At 54.4% G+C, this 21,173-nt stretch overlaps 2 protein-coding genes across 2 annotated transcripts; one reads left to right on the top strand and one right to left on the bottom strand.

Annotated features, from left to right (window-relative positions):
- Positions 1-609: 609 nt before the first annotated feature.
- Ap1s1 (adaptor related protein complex 1 subunit sigma 1) lies at positions 610-10,159 on the top strand. The gene is made up of 5 exons (XM_038345367.1): positions 610-723; positions 3,719-3,897; positions 4,490-4,598; positions 7,899-8,036; positions 9,427-10,159. Exons 1-5 carry the CDS (start codon positions 721-723, stop codon positions 9,472-9,474), a joined length of 477 nt encoding a protein of 158 aa, XP_038201295.1. The 5' UTR covers positions 610-720; the 3' UTR covers positions 9,475-10,159.
- A 2,322-nt stretch (positions 10,160-12,481) lies between these two features.
- Positions 12,482-14,335, bottom strand: Vgf (VGF nerve growth factor inducible). The gene has a single exon (XM_038344678.1). It carries the CDS (start codon positions 14,333-14,335, stop codon positions 12,482-12,484), a length of 1,854 nt encoding a protein of 617 aa, XP_038200606.1.
- Positions 14,336-21,173: the final 6,838 nt, after the last annotated feature.

The following is a 21,173-nucleotide window of genomic DNA, read 5'->3' as shown; positions in this document are numbered from 1 at the left end:
CTAAAACAGGCTCGCTGGTAGGTTTGGGTGGTTTCCAGCATGCCACTTAGTTGAGGCTGAGCTTGAACTACAAGTTGCTCCTGTCTCTGCCCTCCAAGTGCGGGAATCACATGTGTGCACCACCACACCTGCCTTGTGTGTTACGTAGCCCTGAGCTGTTCTCGTATCTCCCAGCCTCCGTTCTCTCCTTCCCTCGTGCTGCTCCATCACCACCCTTTGACGGACGTTTTCCACATCAATCATTCATTCCCACCGTGCTCCCTCTTCAGTGCTCAGCTCCTTGCATCATTCCTCCTTGCTTCTTCATAAACTCTAAAAGATCGTGCATCCGCCTCTCACCCTTTTCCCGCCTTGCCCCCCCACAAATGCTCCAAAGCTCGAGGCCCTCATTGTCCCCCTACCCTCTCTCCCTTTCCCATCCTCCAATCAACCCTCCAAGACTGCCTTGTTACCATGACAACCGAGCTTCTGCAAAGCTGAAGTCAAGGACCTGGTTGCCATGGTTTCCGCTTCTCCGCCTCCAGCCCCGCCCGCGCGCCGGGTGGGAGGGAGAGAGGGCGCTGCAGCGTTGGCGCCTGCGCAATGCAGCCGCGCAGGGAGCCGGCGAGGCCGGGGGCGGGGCTTGAAGCGGAGAGGGAGGGAAAAGAAAAGAATCCGACAGGGAGTGGAGCTGGCTTCTACGGTGGCCGGAGAGGGACGTGCCGAGCGGGAGGCTGCAGGATGGTAGGCTGTGCAGAGAGGGAGGGGACGGGGACCCGAGGGGCGTGGGCTGTACCTGCTGGGGGTCCGGAGGGGGGCCGCCTGTAGTAGGAGTCGCCCTGTCTTCCCTGTGGTCCGCTAAGGATCCACTTCCCGGGGCAACTGGGGCGAGCCGACCTCGGGAGCTGGAAATGGCACTCGGGACAGGGGCGGGGAGAGGGGACTGGGCTGAAGGGTGGCGGGACTGTCCCGAGCAGGGTGGAGCGCTCGGGACACGGGGTTCGGCCCTCGCGATGCCCACGGTCGCTGCTGCAGGGAAGCCACACGGGGAGAGGGCGCCGGGGTCGTTCGGGGGCTCGCAGCTCGCCCAATCCCCTTCCCTTGAGGCCCACGCTGGAGCGGGGCCCGAGGAGAGCGGTTTCCGGGTGTCTGGGGTTAACCTCCTGTCTCAGTTCCTTGACTGAGCTCGCTCGGAGTTTTCGCTCAGGTGGGCTCCTGTGTTTGTGGTCGGGGAACCCAGGCTCTGGAAGACTCCCGACTGGGGTATTCCCAACTCTCCACCCTCCCCAGCCCATTTTCTTTTCCGGAACCTAGGCCTTCCGTCTTCCTGCCATAGCTGTCACCCCCTATCTTAGCGCACTCGGCTCCCTCAGTTCTTCAAATTCCCTGTCCTCCCAACAATCCCCGCCCTTACTTTCTGGGGTCTTTGTTCCTTTTAATTTATAACCTGTAAGCAGGAAGTGCCACACACACCCAGAGATTCCAGCCCTGGCCATGTTCACAGTTCTGTTTGCTTGGGAATTGAATTAAGGGTAAGGAATCAGGAGCCCCTCCAACGGGGGAGAAACTAGATCCATGAAGTGGTGAGGACTCCGCTTGCTCCTTATTCCACAGACATCCCTAGGAGAGCCATCCTGGGTGACCGACCCTCTATGAGGGACTGCGTGATCTGGTGTCTGGGAAGAAAGGTCAGGCCTATGGTGCACACCTGTAACCCTGGCACGCAGGAGGTAGAAACAGGAGGATCAGAGAAAATCAAGAGCAGCCTTGGCTACATAGGGAATTGAGGTCAGCCTGAGCTACTTGAAACTCTGGCTCAAAAAAGAAAGAGAAAGAAAAGAGGGCTAGAGAGATGGCTCAGCCTGTGAAAGTACCCGACAACCTGAGTTCAATCCCCAGGAACCTCATGGTAGAAGGAGAGACCTGACACTCCCCTATCAGTACACCTCCCCCATACGAAATAACATTTTTAAAAACTGGAAGGAAAGCCAGCACTAGAAACCAAATGTGTGGGTAGCAGAGGAAAGCAGAGGGTGAGAGCTGAATATCCCTGTACCAAGCGCAGTTCGGATGTACGTACAATGTGCAGAGAAGATTATCAACAGGCTTGAGGCTGGCACAGAGAGGCTGTGTGCCAAGGGGCTTATGGCAGGGTGGGATAGAGACCTGGCATCTCTGAGACACGGTGTCTAGAAGGAACATAACTAGAACTGTTGTTGACATCAGCTCATCATGAGACCAGGCATCTCAATCCTCGTGGAGAACGAGGTTAGGAACAGGAGGTCAAGGAGCAGTAGCAGCCCTAGCATGTTGTAGGGCCTACTGTGCTCCAGGTGCGCCCACAAATGAGCTCATTGAAAAATTCCTTAAGGCAGGAGGGGTTCAGCCATTAAGAGCACCTGCTGCTCTTCCGGAAGACCCATTTCCGTTTCCAACACGTTTGTCAGGCTGCTCACAGCCATCTGTAACTCCGGATTCAACAAATCCGATGCCTCTGGCCCCCGTGGCACCCGCACTCGTGCACATACCCGCTGTGTAGATGCACGGCACACACTTACACTTCATTAAAGATAACAAAAGCGGGCTCGGTGCTCAAGAGCATGTGTTGCTCTCGCAGAGGACCTGGGTGTGATTCCCATCACCCACATGGTGGCTCACAACCATCTGTAACCCTGGTCCTGAGGGCTCCAGCAGGCATGCATGTGGTGCGCATACCTGTATGCATGTGACTATTTCACGCTCATAAAATAAGTCTTTAAAAAATAATAAGAAGAAAGACAAGTCTTAAAAGAATTCTGTAAAGAAAGTAACTTTATTGTTTCTATCTTGCAGGTAAAGAAACTGAGGTTCAGGAAGATCTCTGTGAGTTCAAGGCCAGCCTGGTCTATAGAGCGAGTTCCAGGACAGCCTTAGCTGTTAACAGAGAAACCCTGTCAAAAAAAAAAAAAAAAAAAACCACAAAAAACGAGGTTCAGAGACAATTTTTTTACAAAACCAGTAAGATAGTGGGTAAAGGCACTTGTTGCCAAGACAAGTATCTGAATTTGATCCCTGAAACTCACATTATAGAAGCAGAGAACCAGCTCCCCAAAACTGTCCTCTGAACTACACACACACACACAAATAAGTGTAATAAAAACATTTTTCCTTTTTTTAGGTTTTTTTTGTTTGTTTGTTTTTCAAGATAGGGTTTCTCTGCATAACAGCTCTGTCTGTCCTGGCACTAGCTCTCATAGACCAAGCTGCCCTTGAACTCTCAGAGATCCTCCTGCCTCTACCTCCCAAGCACTGGGATTAAAGGCGCCACCACTGCCTGGCAATAAAATGTTTTTACATTTATTCCTTTTGTTATACGTGCGCTTGCCACCGCTGGAGCGTAGAGGTTAGAGACAGCTTGTGGGAGGTGGCTCTCTTCTGGAATGTGGGCCACTGGTATTGAACCCAGGTCATCAGGCTTGATAGCGAGCAACCTGACCAATTTAGCTCATCTTGCCAGCCCAGTACAGATTAATTTGCTGGCGGTTGTACTCAGCTAGTAGAGCCAGGATTCGAACCCAAACCGCAGGCATAAAAATCTTTGCCTTTCCCTCAGGAGAAACATTGTTCTCCACGCAGCTAGGACAGACGTTTTGAAGAAGGTGGTCATGAATAGTGCTGAGCCTGGGGCTGTGCGCTGGTGCGAGGCAAGAGGCCCTGAACCATTCTCTGCCCCTCAGCTCTGGTCCTTCCTCCCTTCCAGATGCGATTCATGCTACTGTTCAGCCGACAGGGGAAGCTCCGACTGCAGAAATGGTACCTGGCCACCTCAGACAAGGAGAGGAAGAAAATGGTCCGGGAACTCATGCAGGTTGTGCTGGCTCGAAAGCCTAAAATGTGCAGCTTCCTGGAGTGGAGGGACCTCAAAGTCGTCTACAAGAGGTGATGCTCCATCCCTTTATTTTAGCCGTCCCCGGATTGCACTGGCATTCACACTGGGTTAAATAAAGCGGCTGAGAAATGGTTCTTTCTCCGAAGTCGGGAGGAGTTCTGAGGAGCTGAGGAATCTGCAGGGTGGTCATGAACGCCCTCTTCCTTTACTTTCTAAGGTCATCTAAATTCAGGTTGCCTCCTTGGTTTTCCGACGCGTCCTCTCGCACACACCCTGAAGGCTCTCCTGCCCACGTAGAGGTCCCTCCCAGTCTCCTTCACCGTGCTGAGGCCTCACGCCACTTTTCCTCATGCCTACACCCACATTCCCATGCATACCTTCCCAGTACCTTCTGCTCTGAGCGTGTGAACTGGCTCAGGTGTATGCTGAGTCCAGCCAGGCAGGTCAGAGGGCAGGAGGGAGAGTGAACGAATCGTGGGTGTTTCTGAAGCACGCTCACAGGAAACGTGTTAGTCTCTGTACCCACTGGGACCATCGTGTCTGTGGACAGTTGGGGGACCTCAGGCTGGCAGACAGGTTGAGCCTGGAACTCCAGGGTCCTGAAGCCAGCGCCTAACTACGCCTCGTGGGCTTCCTCCCCAGATACGCCAGTCTGTATTTCTGCTGCGCCATTGAAGGTCAAGACAACGAACTGATCACGCTGGAGCTGATCCACCGATACGTGGAGCTCTTGGACAAGTACTTTGGCAGCGTACGTCTCCCCACAAACCCCCGCTCCCATGCCAGGCAGTCCCTTCTAACTGCCAAGCCCTAAGAAAGGCTCAGCCATTCCCTGCCCTGGAAGTCTCAGTGGGGAGGTAGTGTTGGGGCACAGGAGCCATAATTAATCTCCCCTTTAAAGCTCTAAGCCTATTAGCTGTGGCCCTTAATCAGCTTGGGGGTGTACCTCAGTTAGTTGAGCTCCAGCCTCGCTGCGTGAGGTAGAGGGTGGTGGCCATAGAGGGATCCTGGCATTGAGTATAGGCAAAGACCAAGTTCTCCTTTTACTTGGCATTGTGTTGGGATAGTCTGGAGAGAGGGAGGGAGGGAGAGGAGGGTATGCATGTGTTTATAGGGTGTGTGTGTGTGTGTGTGTGTGTGTGTGTGTGTGTGTGTGTGTGTGCGCGCGCGCGCCTATGTTCATGGAGACACCAGAGGACAAACTCATGTGTTGCTCATCTGGTACCTTCCACTCTACCTTGATGGAGTTTGTTCTTTCTCTTTCTTTTTCTCTTCTCTTCTCTTCTCTTCTCTATCCTTCCTTTCTTCCTTCCTTCCTTCTTTCCTTCCTTCCTTCCTTCCTTCCTTCCTTCCTTCCTTCCATCCTTTCTTTCTTTTTTCCCCAAAGGTTAAGGATTCATTTTATTTCTTTGTTTGTTTGTTTAGGTTTTTCAAGACAGGGTTTGTCTGTGTAGCTGGAACTTACTCTGTAGACCAGGCTGGGCTCAGACTCATAGAGATCCGCCTTGCCTCTGCCTCCTGTGTGCTAGGATTAAAGGTGTGTGCCACCACCGCCTGGCCCATTTTATTGTTTATTCATATGTGTGTGTGTGTCTGTCTGGGCGTGTGCAGTGGACCCAACTGCTTGGGCTTGAGGCAAGCAGACAGTACATATACATACATACATGGCAGGCAAAACACTCGTGCATATAAAAATAAGAAAATCTAAAACATTAAAAAATGATACACAGAACCTAACCTCTCAGAGAATCTGAATGAACTTGTGTGGTGTGCAGGTTGGGTTTTGACAGACAGTGCAGACCGTAGATACAGAATCAGAATGCAGTGGTGATGCATAGGACTGTTAATGATGCACAAAGCCCAACTGGGGCCAGATGGTGGTGGCGCACTCAGGAGGGAGAGGCAAATGGATCTCTGTGAGTTCAAGGCCAGCATAGTCTACACAGAGTGAGCTCCAAGACACAGGGCTACACAGAGAAGTCCTGCTTAGGCAGGGGGCGGGGGAGGGTCAGTTGATTTCTTTTGGTGGTGCCAGGGATTGGGCCAGGCCTGCGCGCCTGCTGCTGTTCTGTGCTCTCCCTATTGTTCTTTTTGTTTGTTTTTGTTTTAAGGGTTTTTGGGGGGTTACATTTATTTACTTGGGGATGGTAAGGCACACTCAGGAATGTGGAGGTCAAAGGACAACTTTTGAGACTCTTCTCTCCTTCCTCCACGTGGGTCCTGGAGATTGACCTCCAGCTTGGCAGCAAGTGTAAGTGTCCCTACCCAAAGAGCCATCTGACTGCCCTTATTGTTATCATTATTGCGGGCATGCTTGCCATGGCTCTGGGAAGCCAGAGAACCACTTTGTCAAGCGAATTCTCTCCTTCCACTTTTGTGTAAGTCCTAGGGTAGTCAGGCTTATGTGACAAGGGCCTTTCCCTGCCAGTCCGTCTGGCCAGCCCATTTTTTGTTTTGTTTTGAGGAGGTAGGGAGGTTCAAGACAGGGTTTCTCTGTATAGCCCTGGCTGTCCTGGAACTCACTCTGTAGACCAGGCTGGCCTCGAGCTCAGAGCTCCACCTGCCTCTGCCTCCCGAGTGCTGGGATTAAAGGCGTGCGCCACCACCGCCCGCTCCTGCTTTTGAGTGGCATGTATGTATCCTAAGCTGGTCTCCATCTCACTGGACAACTGAGGGTGACCCTGGACTTCTGGTTCTCCCAAGTTCTGGGGTCACAGGTCTGACCGCCACACCCAGTTTTTAGGGTTCTGGAAACGGACCCATTTTAAGCAAGTGTCTTAGTCACTGTTCTTGCGGCCGTGAAAAGACATTATGACTAACTCAGCTATTACAAGAGAAAGCATGTAATTGGGGGCTTGCTTACAGCCTCAGAGGCTTAGTCCATTATCCTGGTGGGGAGCGTGGCAGCATGCAGGCAGGGGCTGGAGCAGCAGCCGAGAGCTACATCCTGATCCACAGAGAGAGAGAGACTCTGGGTTTGGCATGGGCTTTTGAAGCCTCAAAACCCATCCCCAGTGACACACTTCCTCCAATAAGGCCACACCTCTTAATCCTTCTAATCCTCTCAAACAGTTCTACTCCCTGGTGACTAAGCGGTCATGTATCTGAGCCTGTGGGGGCCATTCTTACTCACACCAGCGCAGCAAGCATTCAACCACCTGAGCTGTATTCCTAGACTAGGGCGATTGATTGGTTGATTTCATGTTAGACCTGGCACGTAAGGCCTCACACATCAGGCTATTTTATGCTCCTCTCCTGAGCTGTCTCCTCAGCCCCTTTTGCACTTTGTATTTTGAGAAAGCATCTCACCAGGTTGCCTAAGTTGACCTTGAACTCCCTCTGTAGCCGAGGAGACCATCTGCCTCAGCTTCCGGAATAGCTGAGACAAGAGACCCACACCACTCCCACAGGCCTTTTGAGGTTCTCTGGTTTGTTCTTCATCTATCCAAGGAGTCAGCATTACCGTCTCCATTTTTGGATGGGGAAACTGAGGCCCATAGACATTCCATGATGTACATGGCTAATTTTGTATTAGCAGAAAGCACCTTGGTCTTCTAAAGCAAAGACCGTGATATTCTCCTCTGCCCCAGAATGCCTAAGGCGGAGACTAGCTCAGGGTCTGGCAGAAACCATGTTGGAGATTTTAAGAGAAAGGCAACAGTGACCACAGACTTGTATTTCCTGGTCCAGAATAGGAGGCTGACTATAAAAGGATGAGGAAATGTGGCACTGGCTGAGGCAGGAGGATTAAGACCTCAAGGTCAGCCTAGGGGAAAAGACCAGAGTTGAGAGCTGAGGGCTGGGAGGATCTGAGAGTCACTGAAGGGACTCACTGCGGGCTGGGGATGTAGGTAGAGTGCTTACCTTGCATGCCCGGTACCCTGTGCCACATGGTGCGGTGTGGAGGCAGGAGAGCCAGTTTAAAGAGAGCTTCAGTTATATAGTGAATCCAGGGACAGCCTGGACTACATGAGACTGTCAGGGGCATAAAACAGAAGGAAGAAGGCCGGGGACATCTTGATGCTCAGCTCTGCCTTCTCTCCCCTCCCAGGTGTGCGAGCTGGATATCATCTTCAACTTTGAGAAAGCCTACTTTATCCTGGATGAGTTTCTGATGGGTGGGGATGTCCAGGACACCTCCAAGAAGAGTGTGCTTAAGGCCATTGAGCAGGCCGACCTGCTACAGGAGGTACGAGCCAGGGACAGTGAGGAGGAGGAGGAGGAGGAGGAGGAGGAGGAGGAATACTGTGGCCGAGGGGACTTCCCCTCCCTGGGACACCTTGCCCTTTGACGAGTGGGCCCCCCTCACGTCCGGCTGTCTGACTTGTCCTAAGTCCTGAGCCCCTGGACCAGGAGGTGGGTGGAGCCGTCTCCCACTCGCCAGTTCCCTCTTTCATCCCAAGCTATGGCCTCTTCCCAAGACCTATTTCCTTTGATTTAATGATTCTCCTGGCAGTAAGGGCTGTTTAGAGAATTGGAGAGTGGTTTATGGTAGATACGCCTTTTCTTCCTTGATTTCATATCTGTTTTCTGCCTCTGCTGATGGAGCCGTGGGCCCTGATCCCTACTTGGCCTGCCTGTGTGTGCTCCCGTGTTTAACGTGAGGGGGTGTGGAGGCCAAAGGTCGACACTGGGTCTCTTCCTCAGTCATTCTCCACCTTTATTCCTCCAGACAGTTTCCCACTGAACCTGGAGGTCATTCAGCCTCACTGGTTGGCCACTGAGCTCCAGGATCTGCCTGTCTCTACTCCTTCCCGCCCACTCCCCCATGCCAGGCTTTCATGTGGTTGCTAGGGACCTGAACTCAGGTCTTCCTGCTCACATGACAGTACATTAACGACGGGGCAGACCCCACAGCCATGCCTGACCCCCACTTTTAACATGTGTACCCACATACACATGTATACACACATGCACGTGTAGACACACACCCCGCTGTTGCTCAGGCACTGACGGCTGTGGGGACTGTTGGCTCTCCCTGCTACCTGGCACACCCCCTCTGCCACGCTGCTGCTGAGCCTTGGTGCAGGGGATGAGTCACCAGGACTCCGCAGTGGCAAGCAAGCCAGAGCAAGCCAACTTGAGCTGGCTCTGAGGAGGGGGAGAGATGGGGCGATGAGGGAGGTTGGCTTCTCCAGGGGAGACTCGCTCACGTCACGCCCTCACACAGATGCATGCGTGCCCCCTGGTCATTAAGCTTCTCTTCCCGAGGACTCTGGGACCAGTGTCTTGCTGGCTTTCCCACTCTAAGAGGCAAAGACCATTCTACTTGCCTCCCGGAAATCAGGGTTCCTCTGCATCCTGCCCCAGCCCTTGGGCTCTGAAGCTGCACACCTACGCTCCCAGAGTCCAGAGCTCTAGGTTCTGGGTGGTGATGAACTTGGCATCCACCTCTCCTCACCACTGTGGGTTCTGGGAGTGGTGCCGTGAGGCCTGTGAGCCCCCCTCAACTGAGGGCTCATGGTGTTCCAGACTTGGGCTCACACCAGCTTCTCCTCCCCCACCCCCACGTGTCTGTGCTTCCCCTGACTCTGATCCCTTCATCTTGCCCTCCCTGTCTGCCCTTCCTGGTGTCTCAGGAGGATGAGTCGCCGCGCAGTGTCCTGGAGGAGATGGGCCTGGCATAGCCCCGTCAGCCAGCCAGGGGACCCTGTGGAGCTGGGGAAGCCGAGACAAGAGGCAGCACTTGGGGACTGTTTCTCCCACCTCTCCCCCAGGTCCCTTCTCTTGGTGGGAGCTGGCTGCTTTTCTTCGGCCACCTCACCTTCCTTGGAAGGAGCTGTGGCTCCAGCCCTTCATTCAAACATTCCCTCCCTCCACCCTCTACCTTTCCCAGTGGAGGCTTTAGGAGTAGGAAGGCAGGAAAATGTGACCTGGATGGGGGTGCTAAGTGGCTTTCATTCCCTTCCTTGGAAGAACCAATGTTAACCCCAGCCATCCTCCATCCTCCCCGTCCTTTATTGCTGTAAATATATAAATATGTCAGGTTAAAGGGAAAAGGTTTCCAGGGCTCTTTTCTCCCTCTGCCCCAAAACCTACCTCCACCCCTCCCCATAGCCAGCCAGGGCAGCGTCTCTGCCTGGGAGGGGATTTCCCTCTCCTGCCCCCACTTCCTGCTGGGCTCCTGTCCAGCCAGAGCCAGGGAAGGAACCACCAAGTTAATGGTTTTCTGTCCTTGCCTCCTGGAGGGAAGGGACAGTTGGGGGAAGGGCCTGCTTTCTGGGACACTGGCCCTATCCCCCTCCACTCCAGCCAAGCAAGCGGCTGCCTCTATTTCCTTTCTTCTGGAATAAAAGAACACGTGTTTCTGGACTTGGTTTGCCTCTGTGTTTGTTGAACCAGATTGGTGTCCACCCTGAGGTCAAGGAAAGCTTCCTGCTAGTGTCTTCCTGGGACCTGGGTCACCATAGTTAAGAAAAAAAGCTAAAAATAGAAGATGCCCAGTTGAATGACAGCCGGGCAACAGGTTTTGTTGCTGTTTTGCTTTAAGTTCTGGGATAATCAAACCCACGGCCTTGTGCGTGCCGGGCGGATACTCTACCTACTGAGCGCTTAGCCCGCCATTGTTTTCACTTGTGTTTGGAGACACGGGGTGACCTGGATCTTGGGGATGAGTCTGGGATTACAAGCATGTGCCAGCCACACCCCACCCAACAGATGCATCGGAAGTTTCTTTAAATTTTTTTTTTTTTTTTTTTTTTTTTTTTTTTTTTTGGTTTTTCGAGACAGGGTTTCTCTGTGGCTTTAGAGCCTGTCCTGGAACTAGCTCTTGTAGACCAGGCTGGTCTCGAACTCACAGAGATCCGCCTGCCTCTGCCTCCCGAGTGCTGATTAAAGGCGTGAGCCACCATCGCCCGGCAGTTTCTTTAAATTTTAAAACGGGATCTGACATAGTCTAGGCTGGCTTCAAACTCAATATGGATTGGAGGATAAGCTTGTCATTTATGATCCTCCTGCCTCTACTCTATAAATGCTGAGGTTACAGGTGTTCAGCAGCACATTCTGTTTTATGAAATGCTTCATGCATGCTGGGCAAGCACTGACCCACAGAGCCACACATGTCCAACCATAAGAGTTGATTTTGTATTTTGCAATACTAGGGATCAGAGCCCTGGGTCTCTTGCATTTGAGGTCGATGCACTATTGCTGAGCCACAGCCAAAGCCCCAACAGATAAATTAGTGTGTCCCATGCACCATGTTATTCTGGGGTATCCATTGCTTATCTGGAACTGAAGCTTACATGAGTGTCTTGCTCTGTCTGGTGGCCCTGCCCCACACACTGCCTGTGACTACACACATACCCAGGGAAAAACAGGCCGGAAGTCGTAGGTTCTCTCTTCTGAGATGTCTGCATAGAGAATTTCCATTTTCATTTTGTTTGAGGAGGTAATTGAGAAATGGTTAAAAGCAAGGTATGTGGGGGTCAGCTCCTCCCCAAGTTTCTGGGAATTCAGGGGGCCATGAAGGGGAGCATGGATGACTTGGGGTGGGGGGAACCTCCCAGATACCCAGTGAGGAACATCTCTTAGGTGGTACCTTTTTTCTTTTGAGTTCTAGAAATTTTCTCGTCCCAGACAATTGACTCTTTTTTTTTGTTTTTGTTTTGTCTTTTTTTTCTGACCCTTTATGAACTCACTTTATGGGACTAGACCTAGGGGCCAAGTGCACACTAGGCAGGCACTCATACCAACTGAACCGTATCCCAACCAAATTTCCTGCCCCTGTTGAAGTCCACTCTTACCTAGGCCAAAGTTTTGACACAAAGTGGTAGTGGAAAGCAGAGATTGAGATTCTATTTTGCTTTGGTTTTTATTACATTTATTTATTTGTTTATTTATCCTGTGGGTGGGTGGTAGGCATGTGGTAGTCAGCCCTCCCCTTCCATCCTGTGGAAAGAACCCTGGTGTCACACTCTTGTCACGCGTGGCAACATGTGACAACCCACTGAACCATCCCACATAGGTATTTCCAGGTACAGCTTCACACCTTTCTCCCAGCCAGCTCTGGCTTTGGTCAGAGAGTCGGGAACAGGTGATGACACCGCTTCCCTCACCGCCCCTTGGAGAGGACCACGCAGGCCCAAGGGGACTGGTGAATAACGGAAAACAAAGTCCTCTAGTAAAATAGTCCCTTTTATTTCTTAGCAAAACTATTTCCTCCGTGAGGGGTATTTACAACAGAGAAGGGCGGGAAGTGGGGAAGTTCACAGCGATTTGGGGAAAGGGAGGCTCCGGGGGGAGGGCCCCAAGGCTGGGAGACATACACTTCACACGATTTATTAGAACAGATTTTCCCGTTTGGGACCGACAAAACTAGATGGGGACGAGGCCCCTGGAGGAAGGGGGGGGGATGTAAGGGGACCCGCACAAAACACCCACCCGCCTGGGATGGCCCCGGGGTCGCCGGTGAGTTTCGGGAGTTCTGGACTGCAGACCCGGGGGGGAGTCTGACAGGTCCGGTCCCGACAGAACTCGGGGCGGGGTCACGTGGGGCGGGGCCGGGCGGCAGCCGAGGGGCGGAGCCGGGGCGCATGCAAACACCGAGGAGGAGGAGGAGGAGGAGGAGCGACACGGAGGGGGTCGTGGGGGCGCGCCCCGCTGGGGGCGGGCGCGCGGGGGCGGGGCTGGGGCGGGTCACGGGCGGCGCAGCAGCACGTGCTCGATGTAATTCTCCAGCTCCTCCTGCTCCTGCAGCCGGCGCTCCTCCGCGTCCGCCTCCTCCTGCGCGCGCCTGGCCTGGGCCTCCAGGTCGGGATGGTGGCGCGCAGGTGGCAACGCGTGGTGGAAGTGACGGCGGCGGGAGGATGCGGGTGGCTGCAGTGTCCGCGGCCGAATGTAGTTGGGGAAGGGGTGATAGGGCCCCGGGGGATACACCTCATTCTCCTCCCGATCCCAGGGTGGGAGCACTTCGTTCCAGTCTGGCAACTCATCCCGGGCCGGGGCGGGAGGTGGGGGCGGTGGGGAGCGGACATGAGTGGGGGCTGGGGCGGCCCGGGGGGGCGGCACCGGCTCGGGAGGGGCGTTCTTCTTCCGCTTCCGTTTTTCCTCCACCTCTTCGATGATGCTGACCACATCGTCGGCTGGCAGGTGGAGTTTGGTGGACAGTTCAATGAGGCTATCGATCGTCTGCGGATCCATCTCCTCGTCGTCGTCGTCCTCTTCCCCTCCCTCCTCTGCCCCCTCTACATCCTTCCGCCGATGGCCTGGCGCCTCCTCCTGGGAGCGTTTGTCCTCGGCTCCGGCTTCCCCGTCCTCCTCCTCGGCGAACAGGAGCGAGTTCTGCCGCGCCCTCTCCGCCTCCTCTGCCTCTGCCTCCGCCTCCGCCGCCTCCTCATCCTCTTCCTCCAGCTCGTCCTCCCCACCATCGCGTCTCTCCTGCTCCGCCTCCTCCTCCCTCTCGCTCTCCCGCTCTTGCTGCGTCTCCTGCAGCCCGCGACCCCCGAGATCGCGCTGCCGGGCTCCGCCCTGCAGCAGATACTGGAGCAGCAGGTCGGAGGCGAGGTCGGCCAGCCGCTCTTCTTGCGCTGCGGCTTGCCGGGTGGCCTCCGCCTGTCTCCTCCCTGCCTCTACCTGAGCCAGCCCTTGCTGAAGCAGGCGCTCTCCAGCCTCTGAGCCGCCCAAGAGTGAGCCCTCGAGCCGGCGCACCTTGGGGAAGGGGCCACCTAGGCTTTGGTACGCCTTAGATAAGGGTGTCAAAGTCTCACCTAGATGTGTTTTAGGGGAGGCCACCCCTTCCCCGAACTGATGGGTTTCGGGAAGGGGAGCACTTTCGGGCATTCGAGCCTGGAATTGCGAAGGGACCGGGGGTGACAGAGGAGCGCGCTCCGGGACGCGCGCCTGGAACTCTCCCCAGGAAGCGCGCCATACGCGCTCTGGCCCGGGGCTCTCCAGATTGACTCGGGTCAGCGTGTGCGTGCGGGTTTCCGTCTCTGCTGCGGTCGTCTCTTGCTGGCGCTTAGCATTGCTCGGACTGAAATCTCGAAGTTCTTGGAGCAAGGATGCTAGCGCCTCCAGCTCTTCTGAGCGGTCATCGGCCTCGGGATCGTTGTCCTGAGTCTGAGGGCGAGGGGGGGCTGCAGCGGGCACTTGGATCTCTGGTGCCGGGAGGCTGTGGGTCTGACTGCGCACGGACTCCGTCAACAGAGCTTCTGCTGCTTCCTCGGGTGTTCCCTGCTGGGAACCTCCTGGGACCGCCGGGGGCGAGGCCGGACGGTCCAGTGCCTGCAACAGTACCGCGGCCAGCGCCCGGGGATCCACGCCCTGGAAGAGCTCTCCCTGGTCCTGAGGCTCGGAATTCCGAGCGGCTCGGACCTCTGGGACGCTGTCATCCTTTGGCCGGGACACTGCGTCCTCAGCTACCTGCTCTTTAAGCTCAGAGCCGAGGGGAGGAGGATAAGCATCGGAGCGCCCGGGGGGCGCTGCTTCCAATCCCTGGATCAGTATAAGGAAGCAGAAGAGGACGGATGCCGGCAACGTGAGGGTTTTCATGACCAACGGGCTGCCAGAGACTGAAAAATAGAAAAAACCAAAAAATAGAGGATTTCTGTAAGAATTCCCCGGTTTCTATTTCTACATTCCCTTCCCCCACCTTCAAGCAGGAAATCCGGGGTTTCCCTCATTTCTCTAACCTTACCCGAAGAGAACACGTTTAGCAGAGAACAAGAAAGATGTAGCGATCTCTGGAGTCGTGCAAATGAAAAACAAGGTCCGCAGTCCTCGTTCTGGGTGCCCAGTGCCTCCTGTCTCCCCCTTCCCTAAGTCATCTCTCAGCCAGCGCCCGCGTACAAGGATAAGCGGGAGGGGGGGTATCTGTTCCCTCCCCGCAGGACTCCCCGGATGGTGCGTGGGCGACTTCATCAGCGACAGAAAAGCAGAGACTCCCCCATTTACCAAAGACCCTTCTCGGGGCCCCCCGCTGTGCTCTCAACACCCCACTCGGAAGAAAACCCTCCCTTCACGCCCACGACTAAAGAGGGTTGGAGGAATGGACATCGGAGTATTTACCAGCCGGTGTCACGACGGCGGAAGGTGGAGAGGAGGGTCGGGAGAGGGGGAAGATCGGGACCCGTCCGCCTTGACTCCGTCCCGCGGCTGGAGTATCAGCGATGGTCGAGGGCTGGCGTTCTAGGAGCTGGGCTCAGCTGGGTCGAAGCAGCGCTCTCGCTCCGGCTTCAGCACGCTGGACAGCGCCCGCGTCGCCGCCTTATAAAGGAGAGCGCGCGGGGTCACGTGGGCTCGCCCCGCCCCATTGACGTCAATGTTCATTCATGGGGAAGCGGGCGGGTGCCTGGTGGATGGTGGGTGTCCAGTGATTGGAGGATGAGCGTCGCTCCCGGCCTGCGCCTGCGCAGTGAGGCCCTCGGCTGGAGGGGCGTGCGCCAGCCGAGCTCCGGGAAATGAATGAATGAATGAATGAATGAAATGTCGAGGCGGGCGGGGCAGGGGGCTATGAATGAATGAAGGAGGGACGAGGAGAAAAGGATGAATGAATGAATGGAAGAATGAATGGAAGGGTGGGTACAGAGGAGCCAGAAGGCGGGAGGGTGGGTTACAAAGCAACTTGCGGCGCAGAGCCGGCGTTGCTGAGCAGAATAGGCTAGGAAGAGGGCACCGCCAGCATCTAACTGGGCGTCAATAAGAGATCAATACTGGATGGGGGGACGGTAAGGGTTTGAAAGCCGGGGAGGGGGACGAGCTCCCTACTCCGCCGCCACAGCGTGGTCTATAGGGAGCACGCCCAAGGACGACGTGAACCTGAGAGGAGGGAGTGGATCTGCGGTGCGGAATGCGCGCCCAGGGCCAGGGCAGATGGGTGGATATTGCGGTTTGGGTAATCACCTTGGAAAGGGTCCTAGTCGGAAGAGAAAAGGGAAAGATTGACGGTGTGTGTGCCTCTGGGTCGTGTCTGCTCACGACCGGTTCGTGTCTGGAGGGGGTGGGGAAAAAGGTGTGTCTGTCCTTCTGGCCAGCGGACTCTGCTGTGCGTGTTAGGGGTCCATGTTGTGCCCCCTTTTCAATTCACCTCTCCCACATTCTTCTGCTTATTTTCCTCTCCCCCACAGCCCCCACCCAAGGACATTTGGAGGGCGAGACCAGACCAGGTGGGGAGGGGGTTGAGCAGGTGGAGAGGGTGACTCAACTCCATTTCTCTCCGCTGCTTAAAGAGGAGGTCTGAACGCGACCGGATGGGGGGGTGCACTGCCACGTCAGAGATGGACCCTCTCGGCCATCAGACCCTTAGAGCGTATCTCCTGCCCAGAGGGGTTGGGGCTGGGGGCTTGAACAGCTAGAGGTTCCGGGAGTGGGGGGCGATGACGCAGAGATTGCGCAGAAAATCTATTAGCCAGCCGGGTCCGGTGAAGGGAGACCAGACGTGGGCGGGGGTGGGATGGAAGGACGGAAATGGGGAGGGGGTAGAGGAGAGGGAAAGGTGGCCCCGGGAGCAGCTACTGCAGGAATGAAAGGGAGGGAGGGAGGGAGGCTGGAGGGGGCTGCGGTGCAGGCGGACGGAGAGCAGTGCGGGGGCGTGGGCAGGGAAAGGGGGGTGACAATGACACATACCAGAAACACAAGAACTGCGGACACAGGGGTACTTGTAGGCACACGAAAAGCCCCCCAGCACCCCAACAATCTGGAAACCAGGATGGGTGTGGAGGGTCTCAGCGCCTCTTTCAGAGTTAGCCCTACCTTCATCCCACCATTAAACTGACCCTCATTCTAAGCCCCTGGCTCGTGCACGCGCCTGCGCGCGGGCATGAACACACACACACACACACACACACACACACACACACTCACGTGCGGTCCCTCTATAACCAGCAGTGGCTTCTCCCTTCCATCAGTGGCTTGACTTTCCCAGAAGAAAACCCATCAGCTCTGCGGAGAAAAAGGTGGGGTGAGGGAGGAAAGGGAAGAGATGGGGGCAGGGGAAGGGACGGAAAAAGAACCTGAAGCAGGTTGAAGGAGCGGGCGAAAGGAGAGAAACAAACAAACCAACTTGAGAACCAAGGTGACAGTATGCACTGCAAAGAAGGGAGGGAGAAGGGCCTAGAGATACCCACCACCACCACTGCAGCAGCGCCTGACACTCCCCCACACCACCATCCAGAGCCTGCGGCTAGAATCCCCTCCATTCCTTTCCCCTCCCAATCTCCCTTTATCCGGAGCAGTGAGCTAAGGAGAGGGTCGCATTACCTTCCTTAAGGAAGATCAGAAGGCTGCTGGTTCCGATGTCTGAGAGGGGGGAAGCCTTCAGAGAGAGGAAGGTGGGGGAGAGAGCTGGCCAAAGAAGGGTGACTGAGGGGATTGAGAGTCTTAAGTTTGAGATCCTGGGAAAGGAGACAGACACAGAGAGAAACCAGATACCTGTGGGCTTGTATGCATGCACAGGCACTCTTGTGTGCGTGTACATGTGTGTGTGTTTCTCTGGGCAGAGAGTAAAGAGACGCAAGGCAGGGAAGAAAAAGAGAAATAGGAAGAAGCAAGTGAAGGAATCAGGTTGAGACTGGATGGCTGCAGTTCCAGTTTAAATTAGTTGGGTGGGGAGCTTCTCTTACCACCTGTGTGGCTGTTGGTACGTGGGGTAAATTCTAATCTCTTGGAACTCTCAGCCAGACACCTGTGTTATGTGGGGTCTTTGAGTGCTCCCAGATCTGGTGTCTAGCTTAGTGTATGTGCCTTTCTGGGGATCCATGCTTATGTGAACTTCTCTGTACCATTCTTGGTTCTTGTCCCTCTCCTTTCTTCGCCTTGCAAATCTCGGGACAATAAAGTCTATAACTGAAGCCAGTTGTCTGCAGCTCCTCTCCCCCAAGTCCTTATCCCAGGCTGTTAGGGGCATTCCCTATTTCTCTGTCATCCTTAACTCCCCTTATTTGGAAACCCAAGTAACTGCGCATAAACTCAAGGGTCTTAAGACCCTTGGTCGTCATAGGGTGGAGATGGGCAAGGAAGGCCCAGATACCAGACAGGTTTGGTGAGTTCATTTCACAGGGTCAAGCCCCTTCTGCCTTCATGCTCTTGGGACTCTGTGTCTCTCTATCTGGTCCCTAGCTCAGCTCATTCACATAGCACATATCCCTCCCCTCCCAGGGATGACAGATGCTCTCACGACTTCCCCCTTTGTAGTTATGTTGTTTCTGAGGCAGGGTCTTAAGTAGCACAGGCTGGCCACCAACTCACTAACTGAAGATTACCTTGCATGTCTGATCCTGCCTCCCCCTCCTAAGTGCTACGATTACAGATGCAATCTTCAATGCCTGGTTTACGCAGTGTTGGGGATTGAACTCGGGGCTCCATGTATGCTGAGTAAGCACTCTACTGACGGAGCTCCACTCGCCCCCCACCCCGAGTCCTATCAACCACCTCTTAAGACTCTGCCGTCTCTACATAGGAAAAGATCTAGACAGGGGCAGGTCCCTAGGTTGCGGGAGAGGAGGAAAATGGCCAGTTGGATAATGACACGGAAAGACACCTAGAAAAGGCATAGCTCAGATGAGGACGTGGAGGGGACACTCAGTATTTGCTCTGACTCGTGTTTGGACCTGTGTACTTTGGTCCTGGTATCTGAATCTCTCATGCATTCCAGGGGTAGAAAGAGAAGGTGAGGTTCAGCAGAGCCATGATCACAGAGTTGAAGGCTTGGAAAACCAGGGATGAGGGCTGGGGGAAGGGCATTAGGAAGTATGGGAGAGGAAGAGCAGGGGCTTCGTCTCCCCACCCTCAGCTCTGCAGCTCATCCAACCCCCCCTTTTCCTGCTTCCCCTCCCCCAACCGGTGACTCACCTCGGCAGCCATTCATTTCGTCAGCCATGGGAAGGGATGGAAATAGGCAAGGAGAGGGGCGCTTGATAAGGAGACAGGGGTCTCCACTCTGAACTAAAAAAAAGAAAGTGTTAAAGACCCTTGAGAATGGTCCGATTTAGAATCCATTCATGTCTTACCCCCCAAGCCAACCCAAAGCTGGAGAAGTCTGGGAAGGAACTTGGAGAGAGGGTCAGGGAGGGGGGCCAACAAGGTTCCGAATGATACATTGTGGGGAGGGGAATTCCCACTCTGATTTTTAATCCCAAGGTCCCATTCTATTAGACCCCCGCCCACCCACTTCTGAGTGGGGGATGGGAGACCCAGCAAGCCGGGGGAGGCCATTGCCGCATAGATGAGTCACCAAGCAACAAGGAAAAGAGACAGAGATGGGAGAGACACAGAGAGACTGTTACTTGAGAGACCTAGGAAGGGTAACACACCACATATGTTTGTGTGTGTGTGCGCACACACACATTCACACACACAATGAAGGTGGTATTCACAACTAACATGAGAAATTGGGTGCTTCCATAATCTTGCTCCAAACCCCTCCAAAATCCACCTGTCACAGGACCTGACCCCCCTCTTACCGAGTTACTCTCCGACTCTCAGACACACCCACTTAACAAACACAATGTCACACTTAGCACAGTCACCCAGACTTAATGCTGAGGATGTACCCGGAGTGATAGCAATTCTCATTGACAGCCCTTATTCCTTTTTCCTCCCAGGGTGGTGGGAGAGAGGGTTAAAAAGAAAGAAAGAAAGAAAAGAAAAGAAAAATAAAGAAAAAAGAAAAAAGCCTCATGGAACGTGACTTCAAAAATCAAGACGCAGTTTCGGGGACTCACAGCCTGCACTATGTACACGCGATAATACACATAAGTCTCCTGCCTCGCCATCCACACATAGCCAGTGACATTAAGCATCCTCATAAAAAGAAAAGACACTTGGAGTACCTGTTTCAGAGGATATATCAGGTTTGTTGCCCCGAATACATCCCACCCAGACACCCCTTGGCTCGCACACGTATGTACAGAAACGCAGACACACAAAGACACCCATGGGCGCACTCACACGGACGAGAACCACCTTGCGCTGCCTCGCCCGCGTCCGCACTTGTCCTGGCGCCCCCGTGTGGTAGGATTGAGGATCGCAGTCTCCGCCGCTCTTGGAGCAGAAGGGGGTGGGGGGCGGTGCCCAGGTTCCTTTCACCTCCTCCTCTCTGTCACGCGCTGCCCACCCAGAAATGAGGAAAGGCAGAGAACGTCTGAAAAGCACAATCTAAAGAGGTGGGAGCCAGATGCCTGGATCGGGGTTGAGAGAGAAGCTGGTCTTGGATGACAGAGTGAACTCAGGAGACGAACCCAAGAATTTAGGAAGCAATTCATTCCTATGTCCAGGGGAAACTGAGGCCCTGGGCTAGCCAGGGCACAACCTGGGTTCTTTCTTCTGTTTGGTGGGGGGGGGGGAATGGATAGCATCTTTCCCCGCCCTTTGCTCCGGGAAGTCATTAGCCCAATTGCTACGGGGCTTGGAGATCCTCTTGAATACAGGCTGATGTGTGTGTGTGGGGGGGGGGGGGAGTCATCCTTCCCCCATGGTCAAGAAATGAAACATACACATACAGAGGAAAGACCAAAGATCCTTTAGTGCCACATGGCCATAGTGGAAATGACCAGAAAGGTGGCATGGCCAGGCTGAGACAGGGCAGAGCAGCTGCAATGGCTGAACTGGGAAGAATTAGACACGATGACTGTCCCCTTTTGAATGCACTGAAACCTCCTGGAGCCCTTCACAGCCCACAACTTGGATGCCATCTCCAGCAAACGCTGTCCTGAAGGTAACATTTCCCTAGCAACTGTTTCCATGTCCAACGAGAAGTTCAAGCCGATAGCATTGCCCAGAGAGAGATTCCGCGCATGCTCGGGGCTTGGACGGCTTAGGTTATAGACTCTGAAGAGACTTCAGGCAACTGAGAGTCACTTAGAAACCACTTGGATCTTTCTGAGTTAGTTAGCATGGAGATCCAACAAAGGAGACCACACCCAATAAACACGTCATTTTTCATATTTAAGCAAAGAGAATCCAGGGTGAGGTTGGGGTGCAGCGCAATCGGAAGAGCCTTTGCCTAGAATGCCCAAACCGAACCCCTGACTTCCATCCCCAGCACCTGTTGCGTAAACTAAGTCTCACCAGGCATGCCTGTAATCCCTACACTTGGGAGTAAAGCAGGAAGATCAGAAAGTCAAAGCCATTCCCAGCTACATCTCAAATTCAGGCCCAGCTCCGGGATACACGAGATGTTGTCTAAGGGGGTGGGGAGAGTCCACACGTTGTTTAGAGGAATGGTGGAAGACGGGTCCAGAAATATCATGGGATAGCCCTCTACTGCCCTCAGGTTTCCAGCCCAGTCAGAACCGCTTGCTGGACGGAGCCTTGAACAGCAAAACCGTAGTTGGATAAATGTTTAGGACCCGCCCCCCCCAACCCCCCTTGGGCGGACAAGTTCAGAAAATGC

Source organism: Arvicola amphibius, chromosome 10, assembly GCF_903992535.2.
Source record: "Arvicola amphibius chromosome 10, mArvAmp1.2, whole genome shotgun sequence".
NCBI lineage: Eukaryota > Metazoa > Chordata > Mammalia > Rodentia > Cricetidae > Arvicola > Arvicola amphibius.
The sequence above is the reverse complement of the archived record's forward strand: the minus strand, read 5'-3'. Positions and strand labels throughout refer to the sequence as shown.

Excerpts from the sequence above, each read along its gene's own strand:
- Ap1s1 (XM_038345367.1), top strand. Across the intron at positions 4,599-7,898 it reads TGGACAAGTACTTTGGCAGC|GTGTGCGAGCTGGATATCAT; the intron begins GTACGTCTCCCC and ends CTCCCCTCCCAG. Across the intron at positions 8,037-9,426 it reads AGGCCGACCTGCTACAGGAG|GAGGATGAGTCGCCGCGCAG; the intron begins GTACGAGCCAGG and ends CTGGTGTCTCAG.
- Vgf (XM_038344678.1), bottom strand. The coding sequence starts at position 14,335 with ATGAAAACCCTCACGTTGCCGGCATCCGTCCTCTTCTGCTTCCTTATA.